Source organism: Ochotona curzoniae, unplaced genomic scaffold (genome assembly GCF_017591425.1).
Source record: "Ochotona curzoniae isolate NIBS_2020 unplaced genomic scaffold, NIBS_Ocur_1.0 contig_3622, whole genome shotgun sequence".
Taxonomy (NCBI): domain Eukaryota; kingdom Metazoa; phylum Chordata; class Mammalia; order Lagomorpha; family Ochotonidae; genus Ochotona; species Ochotona curzoniae.
In genome coordinates, this window is record NW_024465926.1 from 7847175 (window position 1) to 7870970 (window position 23796).

At 43.3% G+C, this 23796-nt stretch overlaps 1 protein-coding gene across 6 annotated transcripts in view; it reads right to left on the minus strand.

Moving 5' to 3' along the window:
- Positions 1 to 15408: 15408 nt before the first annotated feature.
- The window catches only part of CNTNAP4 (contactin associated protein family member 4), a 250036-nt gene continuing 241648 nt past the window's right edge, over positions 15409 to 23796 (minus strand). For 4 of the 6 annotated variants that reach the window (XM_040982340.1, XM_040982341.1, XM_040982344.1 and 1 more), the window contains 3 exons: positions 19267 to 19485; positions 18613 to 18684; positions 15461 to 15674 (listed from right to left, as the gene is read on the minus strand). In XM_040982340.1, the coding sequence (XP_040838274.1) occupies positions 15481 to 15674; positions 18613 to 18684; positions 19267 to 19485 (485 nt within the window). In that variant the 3' untranslated portion in view covers positions 15461 to 15480. Of the gene's footprint in view, positions 15675 to 18612; positions 18685 to 19266; positions 19486 to 23796 lie in introns of all 6 variants that reach the window. The other 2 variants (XM_040982343.1, XM_040982339.1) reach the window with 2 other exon arrangements.

Sequence of the window (23796 nt, forward strand, 5' to 3'; positions counted from 1 at the left end):
AACTACTTCATTCAATACACCTGGAGAAGGCTGATCAAATTACACATCCCTCCAGCCTTTGTCTTGGGCCGACACTGTCCTGCAAAATGACTGAGTTGCAAACTGTTTTAGAAAAGGTACTTGATTACAGAAGGGCCTTGTATGTGTTCTCTTGTATATGCTAAAAAACCTTGTGGAACTGATTATTACCCATATATTACCAAGGAGTTCATCATTTAGAATGGAGTGGAAGGCGTTATTCCTAGACATTAACACTTGCGCATGAACACGACTGCACTCCGAGTCTGTTCAATCTCCATGCATACTGCCGCTTCGGAGGCAGCCTGGGCACAGCTGAGTGCATTCATGCGGGGAAATGATAAAATGCACCTGGGCAGGAGGCTACGATAAGAAAGCTGGAGACAATGCGTTGTTACACAGACAAAGCTAATTAAGAAGAAACAGGCACATCAAAAACAGGTGGCCAAAGGAGCCAGCAAACCTTTCTACAGTGTGGGCTTTCACCAGTAACTCAAAAGTACTACCTTTACCGGTGGCCAGCAGAGAATGCTAAAATGCTTTTGACGATTCAGAAAAGTCTATAAAAGGAACACACAATGTGTATGTTTTTGTGAGTGCAATGTTCTTTCAGAAAGTTAACGGAAGCTGGAATTAAAAGTTTATAACGGTGAAAAACTTTAGAACTCACGCAGTTGTCTCATAATATGCATTTTTCATGAACTTTTTGGAGAACTTGTATGTTTGTCAGTTACATAAAACTCACAGGAATAAATTCATATATAAACCATTATATATAGTCTTCCAGAAATGTGATGTGTAACATCCAGAGGAAAAATATTTCTGTCCCTTAAAAAATTCAAGTTCACATACAACACCGTACCCTCTGCAAACACAGCTTGAAGTAGTCCAGAGGCGTACCGGCACATTCTCTGCTACAACGGCACAACGTGGACCACAGACTAGTCCGTTTTAAAGAAAAGACATTTGTTTTGGCTTACGGTTCTGGAAGTCCAAGACTGAAGGTTCGTTCGCGTGCGGTGATGACCTTCCTGCTAGGAGAATTTTGGCACCGGAAGGGCAACGTGCGGCCAAGGACCAGGGCAGGAACCTGTTTCTTCTGTGTTCTTCTGCTTACTATGGAGCCACCAGTTTCCAATCATGAGAGCTCCGGTTCCACCCCGAAGATCTCGTGTAACCCCCACCACTTCCCCGGGACCCTGCCCCTAAGCACCGTGATTGGGTGAGGCTTTTCATTCCGCTGTTGGAGCGCACACCCCACCTGTGTTTCAGAGGACACAAGCCAGACAAGGCAAGTGGACGGCGGAGAGCAAGGTGTGGGGACCCGGGGCGTGCAAGCAGCCGGCAGCTAGGCGTTGGAGCAGCTGTTCTTGACAGCAGATCCAGAAACCCTCCGGAGCACGCACGCAGCAACTGTAATTGTATTTCTATGCTAACTAACGTGAGACAATGAGCACGATGGGTGAGAGGCACAGACAGCACGCGCTAATCTCGCTCCTCAGGAGCCAGAATGCTCAGAGATGTTTCTTCGGAAATGTGAAGAGATTTAGTGTCTTTTAATAAATATCACATCCACACTTACTCATCAAAAGCACATTGGATTTGCTCACATGCTGTTCTGTGTCCATCCAACAGTTGTCATCAGAACAAACAGAACTCACCTGACAGCCAGGCAATAGTCATGGTTCTGGATGGTAACTCAGGGACTCAAGCAAATATACATTTCCCGTACTGAGATCAGATAATGGAATCAGCAACGCAATGGTGGAGAAGGAATAGCCATTCCATACAGAAAAATTCAAATGAATAATGGGAAAGTAGCGAGCGGACACACAGCGTCACCATTAGGGATCCATGGTAACACATGAGCTTAGTAGCGTCACTGATGAGAGTGAAAGCCCCCGGAGTGAAAAAGTGAGGAAGAGCAGGTTTTCGGGGACGAATCTGACAGACATCGGGTTATCCAAGAGTTCAGGGACACGTCACAAGGAACAGGCTGCATTGACAGAGGGACCACTTGGGCACTTGGCTCTGAGGCGCACGCAGCATTAAGGTGGTGTTCTTGCCGTAACCCTGATCTGATCTGGCCAAGGTTACAGGATGGTCGACAAAATGACTGATACGCTGTTTAAAAACTCCAGACTGTCAAGTTCATGAGAGACGAGGACAAGGAATTGACACAAATGGAAGGATGTCAAAGAGACAAGTATAACCAAGAAAACGGAAAACGGATTCTGATGCGACAATACAACATGGGGGGGGGGGAGGACTGGAGAAGCTTGCATCAGCTTTGTAGGTTATTTACTGATGTTAATTTCCTGGCTTTCACAATTGACTTCTCAATGTATAAGTTATTAATATGAGAACATTTGAGTGCAGGGTCAATGTGGACTTTCTGTACCAGTTTTGCAACTTTTTCCAAATTTACAACGATCTCAGTTTTTTCATTCAAAAGGCAGACAAGGCATTCTCTTCTGGAGCCAGTCTTTCTTGTGCTGTTTACAAACCGAACATGGCATCTTCCTTCCTTCCTGGTACACTCTGAGTGCATCCCTCGTCGTGAAGGGACGCATCTTCTCGAGTAAACAGTCAGGTTTGGTGATGAGCGCATAACCAAATAAATTGGTACTAAAACACATTAACTACAAATGCAGTTCCATTCTTTAGATATTGCGATAAGGAAAAGAAAATTTCTGATAAATCTAACATGCGAAATGAAATGCTAATTGCCCATTAAGTATTAGTGTAGGTAAATTTATTTGGCACAGGGCAATATTTTTAGCACTGTAACATATGACTAATTGAAAGCACATTTAAATATCCCCAAAAATAAAATTTGGTGAATTTACAGTAATGTGTAATTGGCTTTCATTAAGTTTTCCTTAATTAGATAGTTGGTAAACAGGTTTATTAGTGATCACAAAATGAGTCTGTCAAATTATAAAAAATCTGGAATTTATGGTTTAGCAAATATTTTTTCAAATGATTACTACCAAGAGCTGAGCATCTGAGGGATACGCCATGTTTAGCTTAATGTTTGCTTTGTGGTATTTACTATCTAAATAGGTAGCAAATGTCCCTTTAAAAAGAAAAACGAATAATCAGAAAACCGCATAAAAATTAATTGGAGCCTGTCTGTGTTTCTACCAGCTTTGACTACATAACAAAAGCTCTCCGCTCCAACCATTCTGCCTGCCAAACTCACTCACAAATGGAGCCAGGGTAACTCCTACATAAACCACGAGGGGCAGCGCCATTCCAGGTCCAGGGAGCCGATGCAGCGGACACCATTGGGCTCACTGAGGAGTCTCTCTCATCAATTTAAGCATGTTGCTGTCAAATTATGTTGAAATCAAACAGAACTAGATGAGAGAAAATAATAACCCCTCCAAATTATGTAAGCCACTGTAAAATTAGAGAAGGGTACCTGTTTTTGGAAAAAAAAAAATAGACACATAGCATGAATATGATCAACCTTCAATGATCTGGTTGGTGGACTGCAGTGGACCACTGAACCCCAACCAAAAGAAGCTGTCATGAAAGAAGGGCCCACCTACTTCGGATATGCAAGCCTCTGCTCTGGTCGCTAGAAACAGCCTAAAGCGGGCCAGTTAGCTGAGATCAAAGAACCAAAGTATGGTAGAGTAGCTTTCCCCACGAGGCTTTCCTTCAAAACAGCGGAGGGAAGTGTCCGTTTTAGAGACATAACCTCCTGCAGCCCCCGGGGAGGAGCTCAAGTGCTCAGTGGGTATGCAGTCTGTGGAAGCTCTGCGAGTTAGACTGAGGTCTGCCGTGGTCTCCCACAACTTTCTAGCAGTCAGAGGGACAGTCTATACTTTTTCCTCACTTTTGTTCTCAACACTCATAGAAAAAGCATTTACATGGCAAAATAGCATTTCCATGTGTGCAATTTTGATTCAATGTGGTAATTTAGTAGAACTTTTATGTACACAAAATTACTTATATCTCAGAAAATATTTTTCTTCATATTATGAATTTCAAAGATAAGACTAACTCTAAGTTTGCATTATGCTTTATGGCTTAACTCCTGCACCTGCAGCTTCAATTCTGTTATAGAAGCCAATAGAAAAGCAGAAATTGCTACAAAGAAATTTGAGAGGCATTTCAGTACCGTATCAATTTCATACATGATGAAATCTCATCTGTGGTAAAGGCAAAGTGTGCTAAATTTTCACTAAGAAAATAATCAGAAAAGATGGGACATTTTCTTTTCATTATACAAATCACAAGTAGAAAAAGGGATATGTGGGCAGAAAATGTGACACCATTCAAGACTATCATCACATTTTCTTTATCTGTTCACCCACTGATAGACAGATCGATTCCATGTCCTGGCCAGTGTGGATGACACTGCCGTGAACACGGAGAGGAGATGTGTCTCTGACATAATGGCTTCATTTCCTCTGAATGCACACCTAGGAGGGAGCTGGCTGGCTGGTACGGCAGCTCTAGCTTGAAATTTTTGAGAATCACCATACTATTTCCCATAATAGAGATTTTAATTTACATTCCCACCAAGAGTATAGCAGAGTTAATGGTTAAAGCTGGAGACCATTATGTTGAATGAAATAAGTTGGGCATATGGAGACAAACACTATATAATATCACTCATGTGTGGAATCTAAAAACGTTTAAGTTGTAAAAGTTGAGATTACAATAGTAGATACCAGGGCCAAGGAAGAGTAAAGAGACAGAAGTTGAGAAAGTGTTGATCAAACGTTACAAAATTTCAGCTAGATAAGAAGGATAAATTCAAGATACTATTATACAGGGACAGTTAGTAATATAATTACAGTTAGCAATTGCTCATTAAGGTAGTAACTATATAGTTAATAACATTACATTCTTGAGAAATTTGAAAAGTCTCAGTGTAGTATGTTCTCGCCACAAAAATGATAACTGAGGAGGGTAATTCATATGTCAATTAGTCCTTCCACAATTTACACGTGCTTAAAAATTCTGGTTGTGCATGACAGTTTCAGCTGTTAGTTTAAGTAAGTATTAAATAGCACCGGCATTACCACCAAGTAGCTCACACTACCCAGATTCTATCTAATCTAAAGTTAGTCGGGTGACTTGATTTCTGAGTTTCCTATAAGACAAAATATGGTGCTTTCGTTATATTTGGCTTGCTTGTTTTCCTATAACTGCAACCTCATTCCAGAAAATGCTGTTGTTCAATAATTTATTTGGTATTATAAATTTCTACTAGAAATTTTGTCAAATGTCTTCACATACGAAAAGACATATTGCAAAGTCTCTCGTCCCTTAGTCATTTGTAACCATCTTCTTTTAATATTTCTCTTAAAAGAACAAATCATTTCACAGTTCAATTAAAAAATTAACTTGATCCTGTTGAAAATATAGAGAAGCATGAATCATTTATAGCAGCTCGCTTTTGAGTGAAAAAACACGAGTTCATTTGACAGAAACACGATCTCCCAGGAAGTTTATCATGTGGACAGCTTGAAAGCAGCTTATTAGTTCAACGAGCATAAAGTCCTGTCTAGTATCTGCACATGAAATAAGGAAATCATTTTATTAACAGCAAATACAAATTAGTCTGGTATGACACAAAGAATGATGAGGAGCACTGGTCTTGCTAGTTCCTGCCTTGATAAAATAGATATTCATAATTTAATGGCTTCTTGAAAACTAAGAATCAGAGTCCCTCATCTCCAGAGAGGCGGGATGAAGTTACTGAGCAAGCCACGCGGCGGGCGTCTCAGTCCTTTCTCGGGAGAAGGAATAAAGGGTTCACAAGGAACCACAACCATGGGAGAAGCCAAGCTTCACTTTGGCTGGATCACTATTTGTGTCTTTGAGAGAGAGAGAGTGAGAGAGAGAGAGAGAGACTCACGTAAAGGAAGGGATTGCAGAGTGTATACCCCCCTGAAGAAGCACAGAGCAGCTCACATGCATTTTACATGCAGAAGCATGAAGAAACACCTGGACACAGAGTGTACTCCCGAAAAGCCCAGGCGACAAGTGACTGGAGCGAAGGTTCTCAGGTCCAGCTAGAGGAGGCCAAGTTCGGTAACGGGGAATGTAGCAAGCAGAATAACGGCCCCTCCCCTACGATGCTGCCCACATGCTGGTCCCAACACCCCGTGGATACGCTGCACTACATGGCGAGCAGGGGCCGAATGTGGATGGAATCAACGATACCAATCATTAGGAAGAGCAGACGATCCTGTGTGTTTATCTGGCCTGTGGGTCCGACACCGGCACAAGGGGCCTTAAACGTGTGCAAGGCGGGGTAGAAGAGCTTGCCAGAGCAGTGCAGTCGGAGGACTGAATCTGCCACTGCTGACTTTCACAATGAAGCGAGGGACCATGAGCCAAGGCCTACGAACATGGGCGATGAATAGAAGCTGGAAGGCAGGGAAACCTCTCCTGGAGCTTCCAGAAAGGAACGCAATCACTGCCTCGATTTCAGCCCAGTGAGACTTGTTTGGGAATTCTGATCTATGCACCTGTCAGATGATGGATGTGTGCAGTGTTAAGTCACCATCTTGTCATAATAATCTGCAATAAAAGCAAGAGGAAATTAATAAGAAGCATTGAGTAAAAGTTAATAAACAGATTTATGCAAATTTCTTGGCCCCCACATAGAGAGGATAAAAATTTCTCCCTAATACAGTCAGTTTCCAAAATTTCTAAAATGCAACTTCCAGTCCATGTTTAGAACCTTGCTTCCATTCATAAAAGATGGTCAAGGGCAATCTGATATTTGAGGGGTCTCGTCCATGAAAAATGTGTACAAAATTGTACCAAAGGACACTGGGAGAAAAAGACATGTTCAAGAGTCAGTAAATAATATGATCAAAGAGATGAAAGAAGTTGGTGCAGAGATTAAATAAACCAGGAGACTGTGGTGAGAGCACCATCATAGAGCCTGGAACTATGGGGAAAGAAACCAACGTGTGCTGAGACTAGAAGTTGCCAACAGAAGGGCAAACTCGGTGCAGTAGTGGAGCAGCCACTCAGAATGTCCACACCGCCATGCCCAGACAGTGAGTCCCAGCTCCACTTCCAACTCTGGCTTCCTGTTGAAGCACACACTGGAGGCAATGCATAATTTTTAAAAATCGCTTGGTCCTTGCACTCCACAAGGGTGACACACACTGCAGTTCTTAGCTCCCAGTTTAGGCTTGGCTCAACCTTGGCAGCTGAGAAAATTGGAGAAGCAGATGGGAGATCTCTCTCTTTCTTTCTTCCTCTCTCTCTCTCTTTCTCTCATATGTGTTTCTCTACCCAAATCTTTTAAACATAATATATAAATAAAGATGGGCCCAGTGCGATAGCCTAGTGGCTAAATCCTTGCCCCACAACCGCCAGGATCCCATATGGACACCGATTTGTGTCCTGGCAGCCCTACTTTCTATCCAACTCCCTGCTTGTGGCCTGAGAAGACAGTAGAAGATGGTCCAAAGCCTTGGGACCCTGCACCCACATGGGAGATCAAGAAGACACCCGTGGCTCCTGGCTTCGGATCAGTTTAGCTCTGGCTGTTGCAGCTACTTAGGGAGTGAACCAGAGGATGAAAGAGCTTCCTCTCTGCCCCTCCTTCACTCTGTAAATCTGCCTTTCCAAGAAAAATAAATAAATCTTTAAAATAAATGAATAAATAAATGAAGATAACTAATTCTAACAATTATACCATCAACAGATATCAGAGAACAAAATCAAAGATCCTCCCCCAAAAAGAAAATAGATGAAGGCAGAGGAGAAACTGAGAGCATAAAATTAGAGAATAAAATAAAACTTCCAGGAATAATAAATAATACAGTGTATGGTAAAAGATTTTTTCCCCTAAAGTGCAGCCTGGCCTTTGCCCTTAGCTCCTGGGAAGTAGTCCCCAGGGCCTCTGGATGTCCTGGGATGCCCGCGTAGGGGATCCGTCAGCCTCACCAAGCATCCTGGCCGCGTCAGTCAGGAATGCGTGAGGAAGGGTTTTAGACTAAGCAAAGTGAAAGCATGACTGCTCAGTGCAGCACCTGACTCTGAATACTTTTATTCTGAAAAAGAACACTGAGATAAACTGGTAAATGCATGAGCTATGGAGGCTGATGGTAACAACACATCATACTGCCAAACTTTCAATAACTTTTGCAGTATTTTTATTTTTAAAAAAATCGCTATCTCTGATTTTTGGGTAAGTGTTTCAGCCAAGAATGCACTGACTTCAGGAGAGCCCGGGGCTGTAGGAAGAGCTCCATTTCAGGCCAGTCTACACTGAGTGACTCCTGGGGCCTTCCCCAAGGAAACGACAGTAGCCGGAAACCAGGTGAAAAAGAGAAAATGGTCACAAAGGACAAAGAACACTGGACGCAAGCTAACATTAACGACTGGTCTACCTCCCCTCCGCAAGTGTATAGCCATACTGGAGTCTATCAGAGGCCCTGTTCCAGCTCTGGCCCATGGACCTAGTAGTTATAATCTCCATGGTTTCTAAATATATAATTGAACTGGATGTGCCTTGCACTTGTACTTCCCCCACTTCAGTGACACAGCCAGGCGAGCTCAGGTAGGAAGTGAGGGCTGTCAAAGCAATACAGGACAAGTGGAATTCTAGTGCTATCTGAAAACCAGTGCTATCATGAAGGGTCTCAGGCATACAGAAGATCCACACAGTATTTCATGTTGAGTCACTCCCTTTTCTCCCGAGGGAACCAGGGGATGCTGACGATAGCAGCAGACTCCATAAATTAAAATATGCAGAAGTTCCCTTCACAGGTTCTGCAGTTGCAGTAATACTCTGGCTATAGGATATTGACAAGGCCTCAGGCATAGTCTCTGGCTAATGATAGGTGTTAGTTTTCAAACCCATCCATTAGGACATCATATTGCAGAAGTCTGAGGTTCTGAAAATGTTGTGTCATTTGCAACAGAGAAATATACAACTTCCTAAAACAGCCCCTGATGTGCTAACGAGCCCAGCTAGAGATGAAGTGCCATAAATGGGACACTAAATGTGAGCAGAATTGCCCATAGTAAGCTTGATGCTATCAGACCTACCAGGTAATAAAGGTGTCTGGGCCCGGCAGAAAGTCATCACACATTGGAAATGGTGCATCTGGGATGGGGCACGCGCAGGTGCAAGCACTCCAAGCAAGCCAGGAGCACAGACACCTGTGTCATTCACCCCTGTTTAACAGAACCTTCTCAGATCTTGTGGCTGTGTGAAATGTCCTTTGTTACCAATTGTGGGAGAAGGGAAATATGCTAATCTGGTATGGGTGGTTCAGTTTAGAACTGAGTGCAAGCTGAAGATGAATGTTAACACCGTCAAGATGCTGGTGGCATTGCAGGAGAGTGATAGGGAGACCTCTCCCAACAAGCAGAACTTTTGCATGGTGCCCTGCATCATCCATGCTGTAGGAGGTAAGACCACAACAAAAATGCACATGGACAGCAAGGCCGAAGCTTGGCTGACTTGTTGGGGACTTAGAAGATTTGGATGGTCAGAGGGCAGAGGTCTGGGGCAGAGGAAAATGGCTGCACCTGTGAAAATGGACATAACATGTAAACATCTTTCCCCATAGAGAATGGAGAACACCATGGAAAAATCACCAAACAAGCAAAGTAGACAGAATGACTTAGCTACCTGGTATTAGCCACCCTCAATTACTGGTCACCAAGGTGCTGGTCACAACAGGGCCAACACTGCAGTGTAGTAGGTGAAGCAGCCATCTATGATGCCAGCATCCCAAAAGGGCACCAGTTCGCGTTCTGGCTGCTCTGCTTCTGATCAGCTCCCTTCTAACGTGCCTAGGAAGAGCCACGAAAGATGATCCATGTAGGAGACCTGAGTGAAGCTCCTGGGTCCTGGCTTCGGCCTGGTCTAGCACTGCCCACTGGAGCCATCTGAGGATACCGTCACTATGGATGTAGGGAAGGAAGTTATGCCTACACAAGCAGCATGAGCCCCCACACATGCAGACTGATTTGGCCACCAACACTCCCGAATGACCAAAGCCTCAGCCCCAGAGGCCAGCATTCATTCTCCAGAACAATCCCCTTTCACAAGGAGACCAACTTGACATCAGGCTGAGCACACACAAGCCGACTCCTTACATTGCGAGGATAGAGCTGTGCTTCAAATTAGAATCCTTATATCTCTTGGGGATGGGATGCCCTTCCTGCCTGTAAGACATTTGTCAGTGCCACCTGTTGAGGGTCCGAGGGGCCCTTGGATAGCTGGTATGTGACAGAACCAGCTAATCTCATGGCAGTGTGCCCACTCCCATCACCCTCTTCTGAAACATGAAACTTCAGCTGATGCTCTATGTTTGAACATATGAGCTCACAGGTAATAGTCTAGAATCAGTGAGCGAAAGTTGGCTGCAATGCCATAGAGCAGTGGGGAGTATGTGTGGCACACAGACACACCAATGATCGATTTTAATGGTAAGCGCAGGACATGGTCACAGAAGAGTTTAAACTGCCAGCAGTGTCATGTGCTAGGAAAATGTGATGTAGGGAGTAGGGTGGGTAGAAAAGCCAAGAGAACACCTGCAGTGGTTCCTGGCTTACTCCATCGTCTTGCCTAGCTCTCCTATGGAAGGCTCCTCAGAAGCACCTGCAGGAGCTGTTCCCAGAACTCATGCGTAGGTCTGAGTAGCTTGGTGAGCATGAGACCGCAGAGGAGTCTGGACTTGCCACTCAAACTCTTGTCTCTAATTTAACACTATTTTCCCAGATGGTGGGAGGAACTATCTAAGTGGAAAAGATTCACAAGTCCAAGCTGATGCCCATTTCATCAGCCAGATGCCCTCCATTGCCTACGGATGGGGTTTCCACAAAGCAGTCAAGACACTGCTTGGGATGCCCATACCACATATCAGAGACAATTGAGTCCAAGCTCTGCTCTAAATCCCAGGCTCCTGCTGATGCAAACCCGGGAGTGAGTCCGCATGGGATGGGTTTCTGTCACCCATGATTGAGAACTGAAGGGAGTTCCTATGTCCTGCTTAGCCTGGCCCAGTCCTGTCTGTCATCGCTTGTGGATATTTGGGGAGTCAACCGTAAGAGTGCAGATCTCTCTTGGTCTGTGTCTCTCTCTCTCTGACTTTCAAACAAATAAGTTTGCAATATTTAAAATCCAGTGTCTGGTCAATATAAATGTCCAGCACCAACTCAGGAAATTTCATCCACAGGGTCTACCCATCACTTGTGGTGACAGCATTACGATTCTGCTTCTCCCACAGCCCCAGCCCACAATCACCCATTCTCCCACGGATGCTGGTTTCTACAGCACCCTCCAGTTAATGTCTTGCATGGTAATTCCTATCTCCAAGTTTTCTTCCAAAGGAATCTAATTCGTGTTGGGGGATTGTAGGATAGATCTGCAGACAAGCTTTGACGCATCAAAAAGCTGGCTTTCTCACCATGCTACATGCAAACTACACTCTATCACCTATACCTCCATTTCATATTCATTTTTGCACACATGAATATGCTCATGCTCACAGAACCCCAATGCAGACATTGGAATCTGAACTTTTTCTTCCTTGTCACGGCACTCTAACATGCAGACTGGAGAGACAAACACACAAGAAAGGACTTGATGAATGCAATGTTGAGTTGATACATGGATCTGAAAGTCAATCAACAGAATGTACTTTGATTCAGGATGTGTCCAATTCATCCTACTGAAGGAAAAAAAAAACAATAATGCAATCAGTCAGAACTAACTCACCTGTACATTTCTCAGAGTCTGTATTAAATGTTCCAGGTATAACCGTCTTTCTAGAACCAAGGATCACAAATTTACTCCATTTTTTAAGGAAAGCCAAATCTATCAATGCAAAGTATATCCAATAACAGTTGATTTTTCAAAGGACAGCAGATGAAATCTAGAGCCATCGGTCACTATGGACAAGGAAGATAATAAGATCCTTCAGACTTTTCTACACTCCTAAAGAATTTTAGAATTGTAGGTCTAAGAAGCACTGTGACCAACATCAAGTGCACAACAAAGGCTGTTCTATCCACAGCACCACCACTTACATGACTGTGAGTCCCCTGGGGAGCACCAACTCACATGTTAACTTCTTGGATTTTTTTCCTCTGTAAAACTGAACCATTCACACACAAAACATCAGTGCTCTCCAAGTCCGTGGCTGATTTATCCTGAAAGACAATGTCATATGATACAACCTTATTTTAAATGACTGAATTCCAGTTGGTGGGCTGTTTCATTTGCTTCTTGTTGTGAGTTTTTTTGTTAGTGGAGGCAGTAGCAGTACATTTCGTTTTATTTATTTAGGGGTGGGAATCGGCACAGCAGTCCGGACACTGTTTCGGACACCCGTACACCATATCACTGGCTTTGAGCCTTCCTATCCACCTTCCTTACCGTGCTCACCTGGCTGGGCAGGAGGAGTGGCAGGTGATGGCTCAGCCACCCGAGTCCTCACCAGGGAGCCTGGATGGAGTTGTGTGCTCCTAGGTTTGAGCTGGCTCAGCCCTATCTAATTGCAGGCGTTTGTGGAATGAACCAGTGCATGGAAGGCACTACTTCTTTCTTTCTCCTCTCTCCCTTCCCCCTTCCCACTCTTCCTCTTTCTCTCTGTGCCTTTCACATAAAATAAAAATAAATTCATTAATTTTTAAAAATAAGAATATATTACAGATCATGCTTTTGACAGTAAAACTTGGGTACTTCTTTTTAATGGCGTTGTTTCCCAGGGTGGATAAGGAGCATGTGAATGTCACAGCTTCTATAACATTAAGATATCATTTCTCAGTGATGACCCCCGTGTCACACAGGCAGACCTTCAACGCCACACTGACCCCACTTTATTTTTATGGTGGACATTCAAACTTAATGAGATCTGAAATGCTTAGTCTTTCACAATGGAATGGATCTTCCAATTTCTTTTTCATTCTGTTCATTTGAAGAGTTTTTTTTTTTTTTTTTTAGTTTTAAATCAGAGAAATGGATTCTAACATCTTCTATATCACAACTGTGTGTGTACGCAGCCAAGTTCTCTGGAGAACAGGGGAAAGGATGCCATCCAGTTTAAACACATAGTAACATTTCCCCAAACAATTTCTGACAGCTAAATCATTGTTTCTTGGCCAAGGCTTAAATCGAGTGTAACCTGACCTCACTTGTTAGAATCGACAAGCATTTTTCTACTTTTCTTTCCTTGTTTGGGTTCTATTTTAAAAGAACAGAAAAAAACCCACAAGAACCTCAGGATTTTTTAACAGTTTGTAATACTCACAGAAGATTTTACCCTCCAGCCCCTGCCCCGAACACACACACCAGGAACGCAGGGGTACGTCTACACATCTTTACTGTATTAGGAAAAAGAAATATCATTTCCTAATTTTAAACTTTAATACAACATCTCTTAAAATATATTCTGCATTTCATTTCAAAAATGCATTTCATTAAGAAAAAGAACAGATTACAAATCAGGGAATCAAAGTCATGGCATATGATGCATTGGCGAGCTTTGAGACCACGATGTCACAGCCTCCCACGGTGCAGAGTGCAGCAGGCCGGGAGGCATCAGCATCCATAAACCTGTCTACATTCCAGCTACCCAGGAGGTTAGCACTGCTACTAAATAAAGCACACACCTGCAAAAGGCTCAAAGCCATGATGATATTTGCCTTAAGCTTAGCTTCCAATAAATGCTGGCAATTCCCTGTCAAATCCCTCCCTTACCATCACAGGTCTTCCAATTAAAACGAAATTAAAGTATGCCATTTACCGACACACTCTTTCATAAACTGCTATGTTAATAGGTCCTTAAGACTTAGTCAGGCATTTACAGCAACATCAATATGGACAGAGTGCTAGGAGAAGAGACAGGCAGGTTTTTACAAGGAAAGTTAACAAGGAAAGCACAGAAAATAAGAGCATAATAATGCAGAATTAACATACTTCCACATTCTCCGGTGGACACAGAGGAAAGAATCCAGTATTCACTTGGGAGGCACTTGAAGGTGTGAGTACGAACAGCAAAGTGCCTTGGTAACAGAACCGGCTCACAGGATTCAAGGTAGTTCCATGCAAGCATCTTATTTACATGCCCTCAGAATTCATTATGGTCATAGTTCCATAAGGCTACCTACAACGCCTTGACCTCCAAGTGGATATATACAGCCTAATCAGAACATGCCAGTTAGTGGGTCCTATTGATTTTCGGTACATTTTTAAGAAATAAATCCCATCAGCCTTGAGAGAAGTAAGCGGAATGACAGATTCAGTCCAGGTCATAGAACAGGCTGCGTCTCCCTAGAGTTAGCTTCCTTTAATTACTCTCCTGGTTGTGCAAGAAAGGGGACATGGCTGCAGCTCTTATTAAAAAAAAAAAATGTGCTGGAGGTCAGCGCACAGCACGAGTCATGCCAGAAGGGATCTATGTTTTAGATCAGAGAATGGAGCTCCACACTTCATGTATGACTACACTCCAGGGAAGACAGTCACAGCGGATGAGTCAAAATCAGGTGACGAGCTTTAGAAAAACAGAAACATTAACCTACTGAAAACCACATAAAATTGGCGGGGGGTTGGGGGGAGTCTTCTCAAAAGTATACAGCATTTGAGGTATTACAGTTGTCATTAAAAACAAATTTCGCTGTGTTAAGAACTTTTTAGTGTGTTAACAAGTTTAATTGAAAACATGTACCTTCTTTGGGAAACTGGCATTATTCGGGGCCCTAGCCACTGTGACCGGCGAACAAAAGTAGCCGATTTCCCAAAGGTAGGACATTACATGCTGATAAGTACTGCACTTTCCAAGACTTGTGCAAAATGTATGTTCCCAGGTGTAAGTCTGACATCCAAAAGCAAATGTATGCAAGATCATAAAGAAGAGTCAAATAATAAAAGAGCAATCAATACAGACAAGCCAAAGACAACAGAAAACATTTTTGAGACTACTGATGTATTAAATGTGATACAGAGAAAGGCAGAGGGGGCTTCATAGACTTTTGGCCACCAAGATGCAAACACCAGCCAAACGGGATCTTCGAAGCATTTCCAGGTGTGTGAGTAACAGCGTGGGAAGACGAAGGCAAACACAGAGTATGTTCCCAAAGAAAGCAAGGTCAGCATAGGACAGTTGTGACTTTCACCTCTAATGAAACTTATGTGTTAACACTGTTAAGGGACCAGGGCTACAGTTTTCACACTCGGAAACTGCAGTCGCTAAGCAAGTTGTTTTAGACCCTATCAAGAACAGGTGGAAATGAACAGCAATATCTTGTTTATTGTTACCTAAAACAATTGCTATGAGAAATATGTCAGTGGACGAGGCTCTCAGGGAGCCCCCGAAGCCTGGACATGCCAAGTGGCAGTGCTGCAAATCCATTGCCTCTACATTCAGCGTTAAAAAATATTTTTTTTTTGTCCATTAAGAGCCCCTGGCTATTAAAATGAACCATCATAAGTAGAATTTAAATGATAGCTGCCCATCAGAAGAAGTACTCTTTCTGGTTTTCATTGGCCGTGCTTTGTATATTGAGCTCACTTTTCAAAACAGCCTGAGCACCATCTACATTCTCTGACCTTTTTGCCTCATTTCTTTTGTATAACCTTTTCTGCTGATAAATACGCATAGCGATGGCAGTGATGCAGAGCAAGATAAAGATTACAACAGCGATCAGACCTGGGGAGAGAAAAGACACAGAAAGTCAGAATTTCTGCCCAAACGTAAGCTCTGTTGATTTCACTGCCTAATAAGTCTTAGTAAACTTATTTTTCACTTAAATCAACACTCTATTGAATGTGAACTGCAAGTGTGAAGTGCCAGAGATTTCTGGTTCAAGTAGAATTGTAATACGTTGAATGTTCTTTGGAGTTCTTCGACCCTGCAGATTCACCTCTGTTTATTCCGAACGCATAGCTATCCTGAATTGATACAGCGCATCACGAGGGTCCTGGCCAGAGTCCATGGAAAATGGAAATGGCTCATTTTATTTTGGCAAAAAAATCCATTTTAAGTCCAGACATAGATTTTTTTTTCTCAACATACACATTTCCCATGAACATACTGGTTATCTTTCGGAATAATACAAAAAGGCTGCGCATACAAATAATCCTTAATAATAAAACAGAAATCAGATACTCAGACATGAGGGAATTTTTTTTCTTTTGAAGCTCTGGTTATAAAGAAAAATTGTCATTCTTACAATTCTTACTTGTTCCTATGAATGTCAACCCTGGTGTTGTATAAGGCGTGATCTGTGAAGGCCAAGGGGACCTTAAGGCTCTAGGGGTTTACAGGCCCAACTGCTTTCACATCATGCTAAGAAAATTTTTTCAGGGTTTGACATTTTCATTCCCGGTCTAAAAGGATGTTAGGTAAAATCCCGGTACTTCGTAACAAATGAAGGCATCATTAAATTCACAAAGTAGAAGATCCCGCACCTCCAGGCAACAGCAACAACAACAAAAGCCAGATTGCTGAAGAAGGTCCCTGATGAAGCAGTAGACGTGATTCATTTTATTAAAACTTAACCCTTGATTCCCAGTCTCTTCACTCTGTGTTGAAGGGACGAATGCTCTGATACGTAAAGTAGGCCTGGTGCACTTGGCAACACGGTGGCCATCCCCAGGGTAAGCCCCGTGAACTGCTCCGGACTCAGGCTGCATGGAACGCCACCTGTGTCTGACAGCATGACTAACGTGGATCCAGTCTCCTAACTCCATTACAGTGTGAAGCAGGCAGGTACATCTGCGATGGTGTGCAACTCCATCGTCATCTGAAAGCTCCTGCCAGCCTCAGGAGATTGCTGGATATATGAATTGCTAAGGCAGGTTCACTATAGCCAGTCATAACACTGCCAATGGCCAAGCCGATGTTTGATTAGATTAGTCTTACCTGAAAAAGGTAGTCATCCCTTGATATTGACCTAATATTACCGTGGCTCCTAGGATAGCCTATTAACATCTGTCTTTCTTAACTCTTTCGATTTCGCCAATAGCATTGGCTTCACAATATGACATGATATTTGTAGTATCTGTGTGTCTGTGTTCACCTATATGAATACTTGGTGTACGCAGGGGAACAAAACTATTATGAGACTAAGACAATTTGATAGGGAATCTTAGTTTAGAATGTTGAGCACATTGTAAATACTATAGCTTTAAGTTAGTTTTTACTGTGTAATTTATTTCTTTTAGACATAGAGTTAATAACTATTCTTCAAACATAGCTTTCTGTTTAGGGATATTTTTTCTTATTAGGTGATTAGACAGGGATCCCATTTTGTGTATCTTTAGTTTACACATCATTAATTTGAGAAAATGAAATGAAATAGAAATGATGATGTTAATATTCTCAGGAAGATTTGACTAGTTTCATTTGCTGTCTAAAGAAAATCCCAACTATAGGAAGAAAGTTTGTGTCTAGATGATTAGGGTACAAAAATAAAATAAAATTGGATATCACATAGACATACATGTTGCCTCAGTAGCTGGATAATCATGTTATCCGGCAATGTCATCAAGTGACTATTTACTTCTAAATTGTCCATTTCATATCCAGAATGTGGAGAAAAGGTGAACCACTTAACATTTCAATAATCTGATTAATAACATTCTTAAGAGCATTAATTAGCAAGAGAAAGGCTTATTTTTAGAGACAGCTTTGAATAAATTATATCTCAAAGAATATGATGTCACACTGCCAGACTTTCAATGTTTCTGTGTTGGGGCTGGTAGGTGAACCTCTGCATGCTATATTAGAGTCTCAGTTCAACTGCCGGCAGCCTGGCTTCCCATCCAGCTCCCTGTTAAAGTACCTGGGAAAACAAAGGAACATGACTCAAATACTAGGGCCCTTGTGCCACATGGGAGATGTAGCTGGAATTCCAGGGCCCGGCTGTGCTGTTTGTGGCCATGGTGAGGAGGCATGGTGAGGAGGCATGGTGAGGAGGCATGGTGGAGAGGCATGGTGAGGAGGCATGGTGAGGAGGCATGGTGAGGAGTAAGCCAGCACATGGACGATCTCTTACTCTGTATGAGTCCCTTTGACACTCTGCACTTTAAATAAATACATCTTTAAAAATGTTTTTGTGTTAATTCTGCAATTCGAAATCAATACTAACTGTTTTTAGTCCACTAGTGTAATATTTGATTTGAAAAATCTAGCTGAAAATACGGCATCCACTGATGAGAGTGCCTAAACCCTGTAATATTTATTTTGTTAAGTGTTATGGAAATACCAGGGCAAATGCTTTCAATGTTGAGCTCAGGTTTTTCCTACTTTTTACAAGTCCCCTTGGAAAGCAGTGACAGAAACATCAAAGTCAAGAGAAATGACACTAAAATGGTACCCAACATTACAATTTAGGTACCTTTCCTTGAGTGTAATATTCCAGAGGTCAGTTGGTTATGTATACTGAAATTTCTAAGAAATCACAGATTTGAGGAAGATTCTCTAAGACAATCAGCACAAACGGCAAACCACCCCTCTACACCACAATCAGGGCTAGCATTTGGAATAGGTACAGATTATCTGTGGATATTCCCACATTGCTAAGTCATCACTATTGGCAGTGATACCGGGATGCAGAGCAGAGCTCCATGACAGTGTCTATTACCTCCAATGACTGCAGAGTCGCTTCTGATCGCATTAGCCAAAGGCTGTCTGTCATCTAATGCTCCAGAATGATCTGCAGTTAAGACACAAAGCAGGGAGGAGGGTAAGAGAAGTAAAGGAAATGGACATCTGAAAAAGAAACTATAAATGGTTTGAACCAAAACTGGATGATGGAGGTGAGTGTGGAATCTGTAATTTTCAGTTTAAGCAACATAAACTTCAATGGCCCATGTCAACAACAAACTGAGGGTGCAGAGAAAATTAGAAATGATAGCCACACTATGAGAGTATTTTGAGGACATAGGAGAGCAAAACTGTCAGAGGTTTTCAGCATTCACTGGATAAGTTATCTTTGTTACCGGGTACAGCAAGTGTCAAAATTCACCTGCAGGAACTGGCACTGTGGCAGAGTGGGTAAAGACATAACCCGCGGTGTTAGTATCTCATATGGGTCAGAGTACTGGTACCTACACCCCCAGTTCTGCTCCCTGCTAATGCACCTGGGAAAGCAGTGGAGAATGGTCCAAGTACTTGAGTCCCTGCTCCCACAGGAGGGCCCGGCCCAGTCATTTGGAGAATGCAGTGGATGGTACACCTCTCGTTCCTCAACTGTCTTTCAAATACATAAGATAAATATTTAGAAAAAAATATTCACCTGCAAATGAGTGTGTCCTTTCCCGGGATGTGGCATCAGTGCCAGCCTGGGCCACACAACTGGACTCGGTCACAGGTCCTGTAAGCGTGACAGGGGCGAGATATGTGGGGCGCAGAGCAGCCTTTAGAGGAGCCACGTGGCCGAGCTGCACAGCTGAGAGGCAGCCGGTAAAGCCCTGCGCACCAGCCAGGGCTGTCTCCCGGTCCACATCACTGAGCTCTGAAAATCCAGAGAAAACAAGTGTTAGTGACAATGCTAACTACATGGGATGTGTTGATGTGACCGGTCTCCCCTGGGGGTCAGGATGGTCCCAAGGAGTCCACGGGAAGAGATGGTGGTGTGACATTGAAGACAGCATCTAACAGGAAACCTTCAGTCATTTGGGGCACTGTCCTCAGAAGGGATTAATGTATTCATGGCGGGGTCTGCGTTGCTCCTTTTGAGAGTTGTCCCACACTCTGGTGTCATCTCCTCGTTGGTCTCCTTTCCACTCCTGCCCACCAGCCATGCCCTGGCAGTTAGATCCTCTCCAGAGACTGAACCAACAGGCCTACTCAACCTCGCAGTTCCAGGATATAAAACTCAACCAACTTCCTTTCTTTATAAGCACCCACACGCAGAGATGCTGTCATCACAATGGAAAACTGACTCCAAAAAGTACAAATGACACCGAAAATGAGTGTTCTGGTCTGTTCCTGCAAACAGCGATAAATACACAGCTATCAGATTCCTTTTGCTGCTGTCTTTATTAAAAGTGTTAGAATTGCTAAGTCTTTTCCACAGCTACTGCTGAGACTTCTCAGGCTAAGGAAGACAAGTTTTTAAATAGGACCAATTAAAAGTGATATGCTGAACTCTTGAAAAAAGGCCTTCAAGAGGATGGGTTGGGTGCCAAGCTGGCGGGGCAGGGGAGGCGGGGGGAGGTCATAGTACTATGATTTAAAAATTGATATTTAAAATGTATTAATACAGAGCTTACAGTCAACATTAAGAGGTATGTGTCCTGGATTTCAAAATGAGGCTTGCTGATTTACAGATTTAAATCATGACACCAGGAGACCTTAGAGGAAACATGGAACCTGTGGAGCTCCCTTATTGGCCCAACCACACCACGTGACTTGGCTGAGCGCTGTCTCGTGCTTTATGATCCCAGCCACGTCGAGTTTCCTGCAGCAGAGGTCAGACGATTCCTCCGTCATCACACATGCGCAGCACTGCACCTCTTCCCTAAATCAGCGGTTAGTATCAGGCTCCTGTGTAATCGAGATTAGTTGGAACCCCAAAAGATTAATTCAGACTCTTGCAGTATCATACGCATCTGTTGCTTTGCAAGCACGAAATCTGAACAGGGGAAATTCACTATCGCGTCCTAAGGCTCAGCTGTTATCAGCCAGCAGGACTGCAGAAGCATGCGGCTCCCCACCCTGCGCAGCACCTGCCAAAGTACAAACAACATTTGCAATCTCCCTTCTCTTTTCACAAAATTATAATGACAGGTATCAAGCCTGGATTGAGTGTCCCTTACACGCCAGGCCCTGTTATAGCAGATTTTCACGTTCCTGTTTAAGCATCACAAGAGCTAGGGAAGTATCTCATTCCGGTTATACAGATGTGACATGCAGCCTCAGAATGTCAAGGACTGGCCTGAGGCCACAGTTACTGGAATTACATACTGGAGCTCAGGCCTTTTGGATGTGGGCCGTGCTCCTCCTGTTTGTGAGCTGCTTTCTTGGTTTTGATGTTCGCTCCCTTGCCGTGTTTACGTCTCAGGCAGAGAGGGACAAAACGCTGAGGGCCTGTCCTTCCAGTAACCCTGGGCAGCCTTCCTCGGAATGAGCTACCTTGTCGGCTTCCATCTTAGTTTCTGCAGATGCCTTCCTTTTGACTCCCTTTGCGTTCACCTGTTGTATCTAGGAATAAAGATACGATGCAGCCTTTAGCATTGGGAGGCTCATTCTCCGGAGAAAGAAAAAAAGAGTGCTGCGAGTCGGAGTGCTCACCTCGCCGCCCTGTTACGGAACCTCGTATTCAGGACCAGGCATTTGAACTCTGCGGATCCTGTCCTGCCTCACTACAGGAACCTAGTGTGAGAGAAAGTCACCCAGGCTCACGAGTGAGATGGCAGCTCCAGGAGCACGCCCTTGACTCTCAGCCTGCCGCTGCGCTGATGCATGGGCGACCGTGAGTCACTTCAACCAGAGCCAAAGGACTGAGTCTATCACGAAAGTTGTCACTCGCTTAAGCAGATGCACACGCGGACACACAAACACGCACGCACGCACACGCGCATGTATGCATACACATGTACACATACATGCGCACACGCAGACATGCATGCATGCGCGCGCACACATGCGCACACGCGGACACACGTGCGCGCACACACATGTACACATGCATGCGCACACGCGGACACACACGCACACACTAAGGAAGCAACACAGCAGTCACACTTTGGAGTTCATCCTTTTGTGTTTTGCCTTCATGAGAAGTACAAAGGAGCTGTTCTTCAACGGCAACGCTATCAGGGATGTGTTTTTCACATTTCTTCTACAAGGATGAAATACTAAACACAATTTCTAAAGGCTTTGTAAAATATCTTCCCTTATGAATCCAGCAGTTAAGTCAGGAGTCTGCTAAAAATGAGCTATGAAATAGAATTTTAAAACATCGCACTTTTTCCATCTGAATTTTTGGAGAAAACATGTTACCTATTTAGAAATCACCGTGCAAAATATATTTAGCACTTACAACTAAAAATGCAAAATGAAGCAATTAATATTTACTGTCCCAAAGGCTAAGGGTGGCAGAAACAAGTCCTCTGAAGTTTAAGCATGTTAGTAGAAAGGAGAGATGGTGGACGTAGAAATAGAAACTACCTAACTGGAAATTTGGAACAGGACAATGAGCGAGACGAGGGGAGGGGCTGTCCCTGGAGCAGGGAAGCCTTCTGACGGGTCAGGCGCTTTGCTGTGACTATCCTGAGGACGACCTGGCTCGACCCTGGTGGCTCAGTCCTTCGGGGACAACACTCCCACACTTGCCGGCTCCATTACTTCTCTTTCAAAGTATGCAAGATTATTTCTGCTTCGAGGATTTTTATCAGGTGGTTCCTAGGTGTATATGAGTGCTACGTTTTTCTGCACAGAACCTGGTGAGCCTTTTCAATCTGCAGTCTTTCTTCAGCTTAGACATACTTAATGGACTCTGTACATGCAACTACCGCTTCCCTTCATCTGGCTCCTCCCCCGGAACGTGATTTACTCACTTTCAGTCTTTTACACAAATATTTTTTTAAACCTCCTTTATTTTTCTTTTTGATTTCTGTAAGTTAGGATGCACTTCTGGGTGAAAATGTCCCATTCACTTAATCTAGCCATGTCGCTAATTACCAAAAAAGGACCTTTCTTCTGGAATTATTTTTTTTAAGTCTGGCAAAAATAGTGTTGGTCCTTCAAATTTTTGTTGCTTTATTAGAATTTCCTTAAAGCACTCCTGTGAAGTGTTGATATTGTTGTGTCTCCTATAAACAGCTTTATTCTGGTAGGAAATCATTCTGGACCTTTTTTTCCCCTCTACAATCAATGTCACATGCTTTTAAGCATTTGGGTGTTTTATTGTTGTTTTTAGCTTTGGTTTGGTTTGGGTTAGCTTATTTATCTGCTGGTAGGTGCTTGGTTACTTTCTACCATATGGTTGTCTGACACCAGAATATAGACAGTGGGGGTAGAGGGAACTGTCCCCCAAAACATGAAGGTAGCTTTAGGCCAAAGAACTGAGAGGAAACCCCCCCCCCCATCCAGCCACAAGTCTAGCAAGGATTTGTTTCAAATCCCAGATGAGCCTGAGCCTCTTGGGGGACAGAGAATACCCACGTGGGTGGTTCTTAACACTGATCTTCCCCCACGGCGTGCAGGGGCAAGCACTCCCAGAACCCATATAATTCAAATTTTTCCTCTAAGATTCTTCTATGCTGATTCTGGAATATTTCTAACCTAAAATGTTTCTGGAGGGGACATTAAGAAATTCACAGGAAATGAGCATCATGGAAGAAGTCATTTTATTTTATTGGCATCCAAAAGAACTTACTCTTTTGATGATATTTCCATGAATGTTTTTATGTGCCCTTCCTATCTTTCCTGGTATCTGATGTATAAAATGTCAGCGTGGCATAAAGGATTAGAAGAAACGGTCGAGGAAAGAAATGAAGACAAAGCCCCCTTGCTTCACAGAAATCCTCCTGAGACGATCATGCTTGGGTTGTTTCTGGTCATAAAAAGGCTTAGTCGATTCAGATTTTTGTTGATATTATCTATTCAGACATAAATCTCAGAGCAGGTGGTTGGCATAGTAGTTAGGATGCTGTTTGGGATGTGACACCCCATACTGGAGTTCAAGTGCTGGTTCAAATACTGGCATCTCCGTTTCCAATCCAGCGTGTTGCTACTGGGCATCCCAAATGGCAGAAGGTGATGGCTTAATCCCCTAAGTTCCTGTAACTCAGACTGGAAACTCAGATGGAGTTCCAGG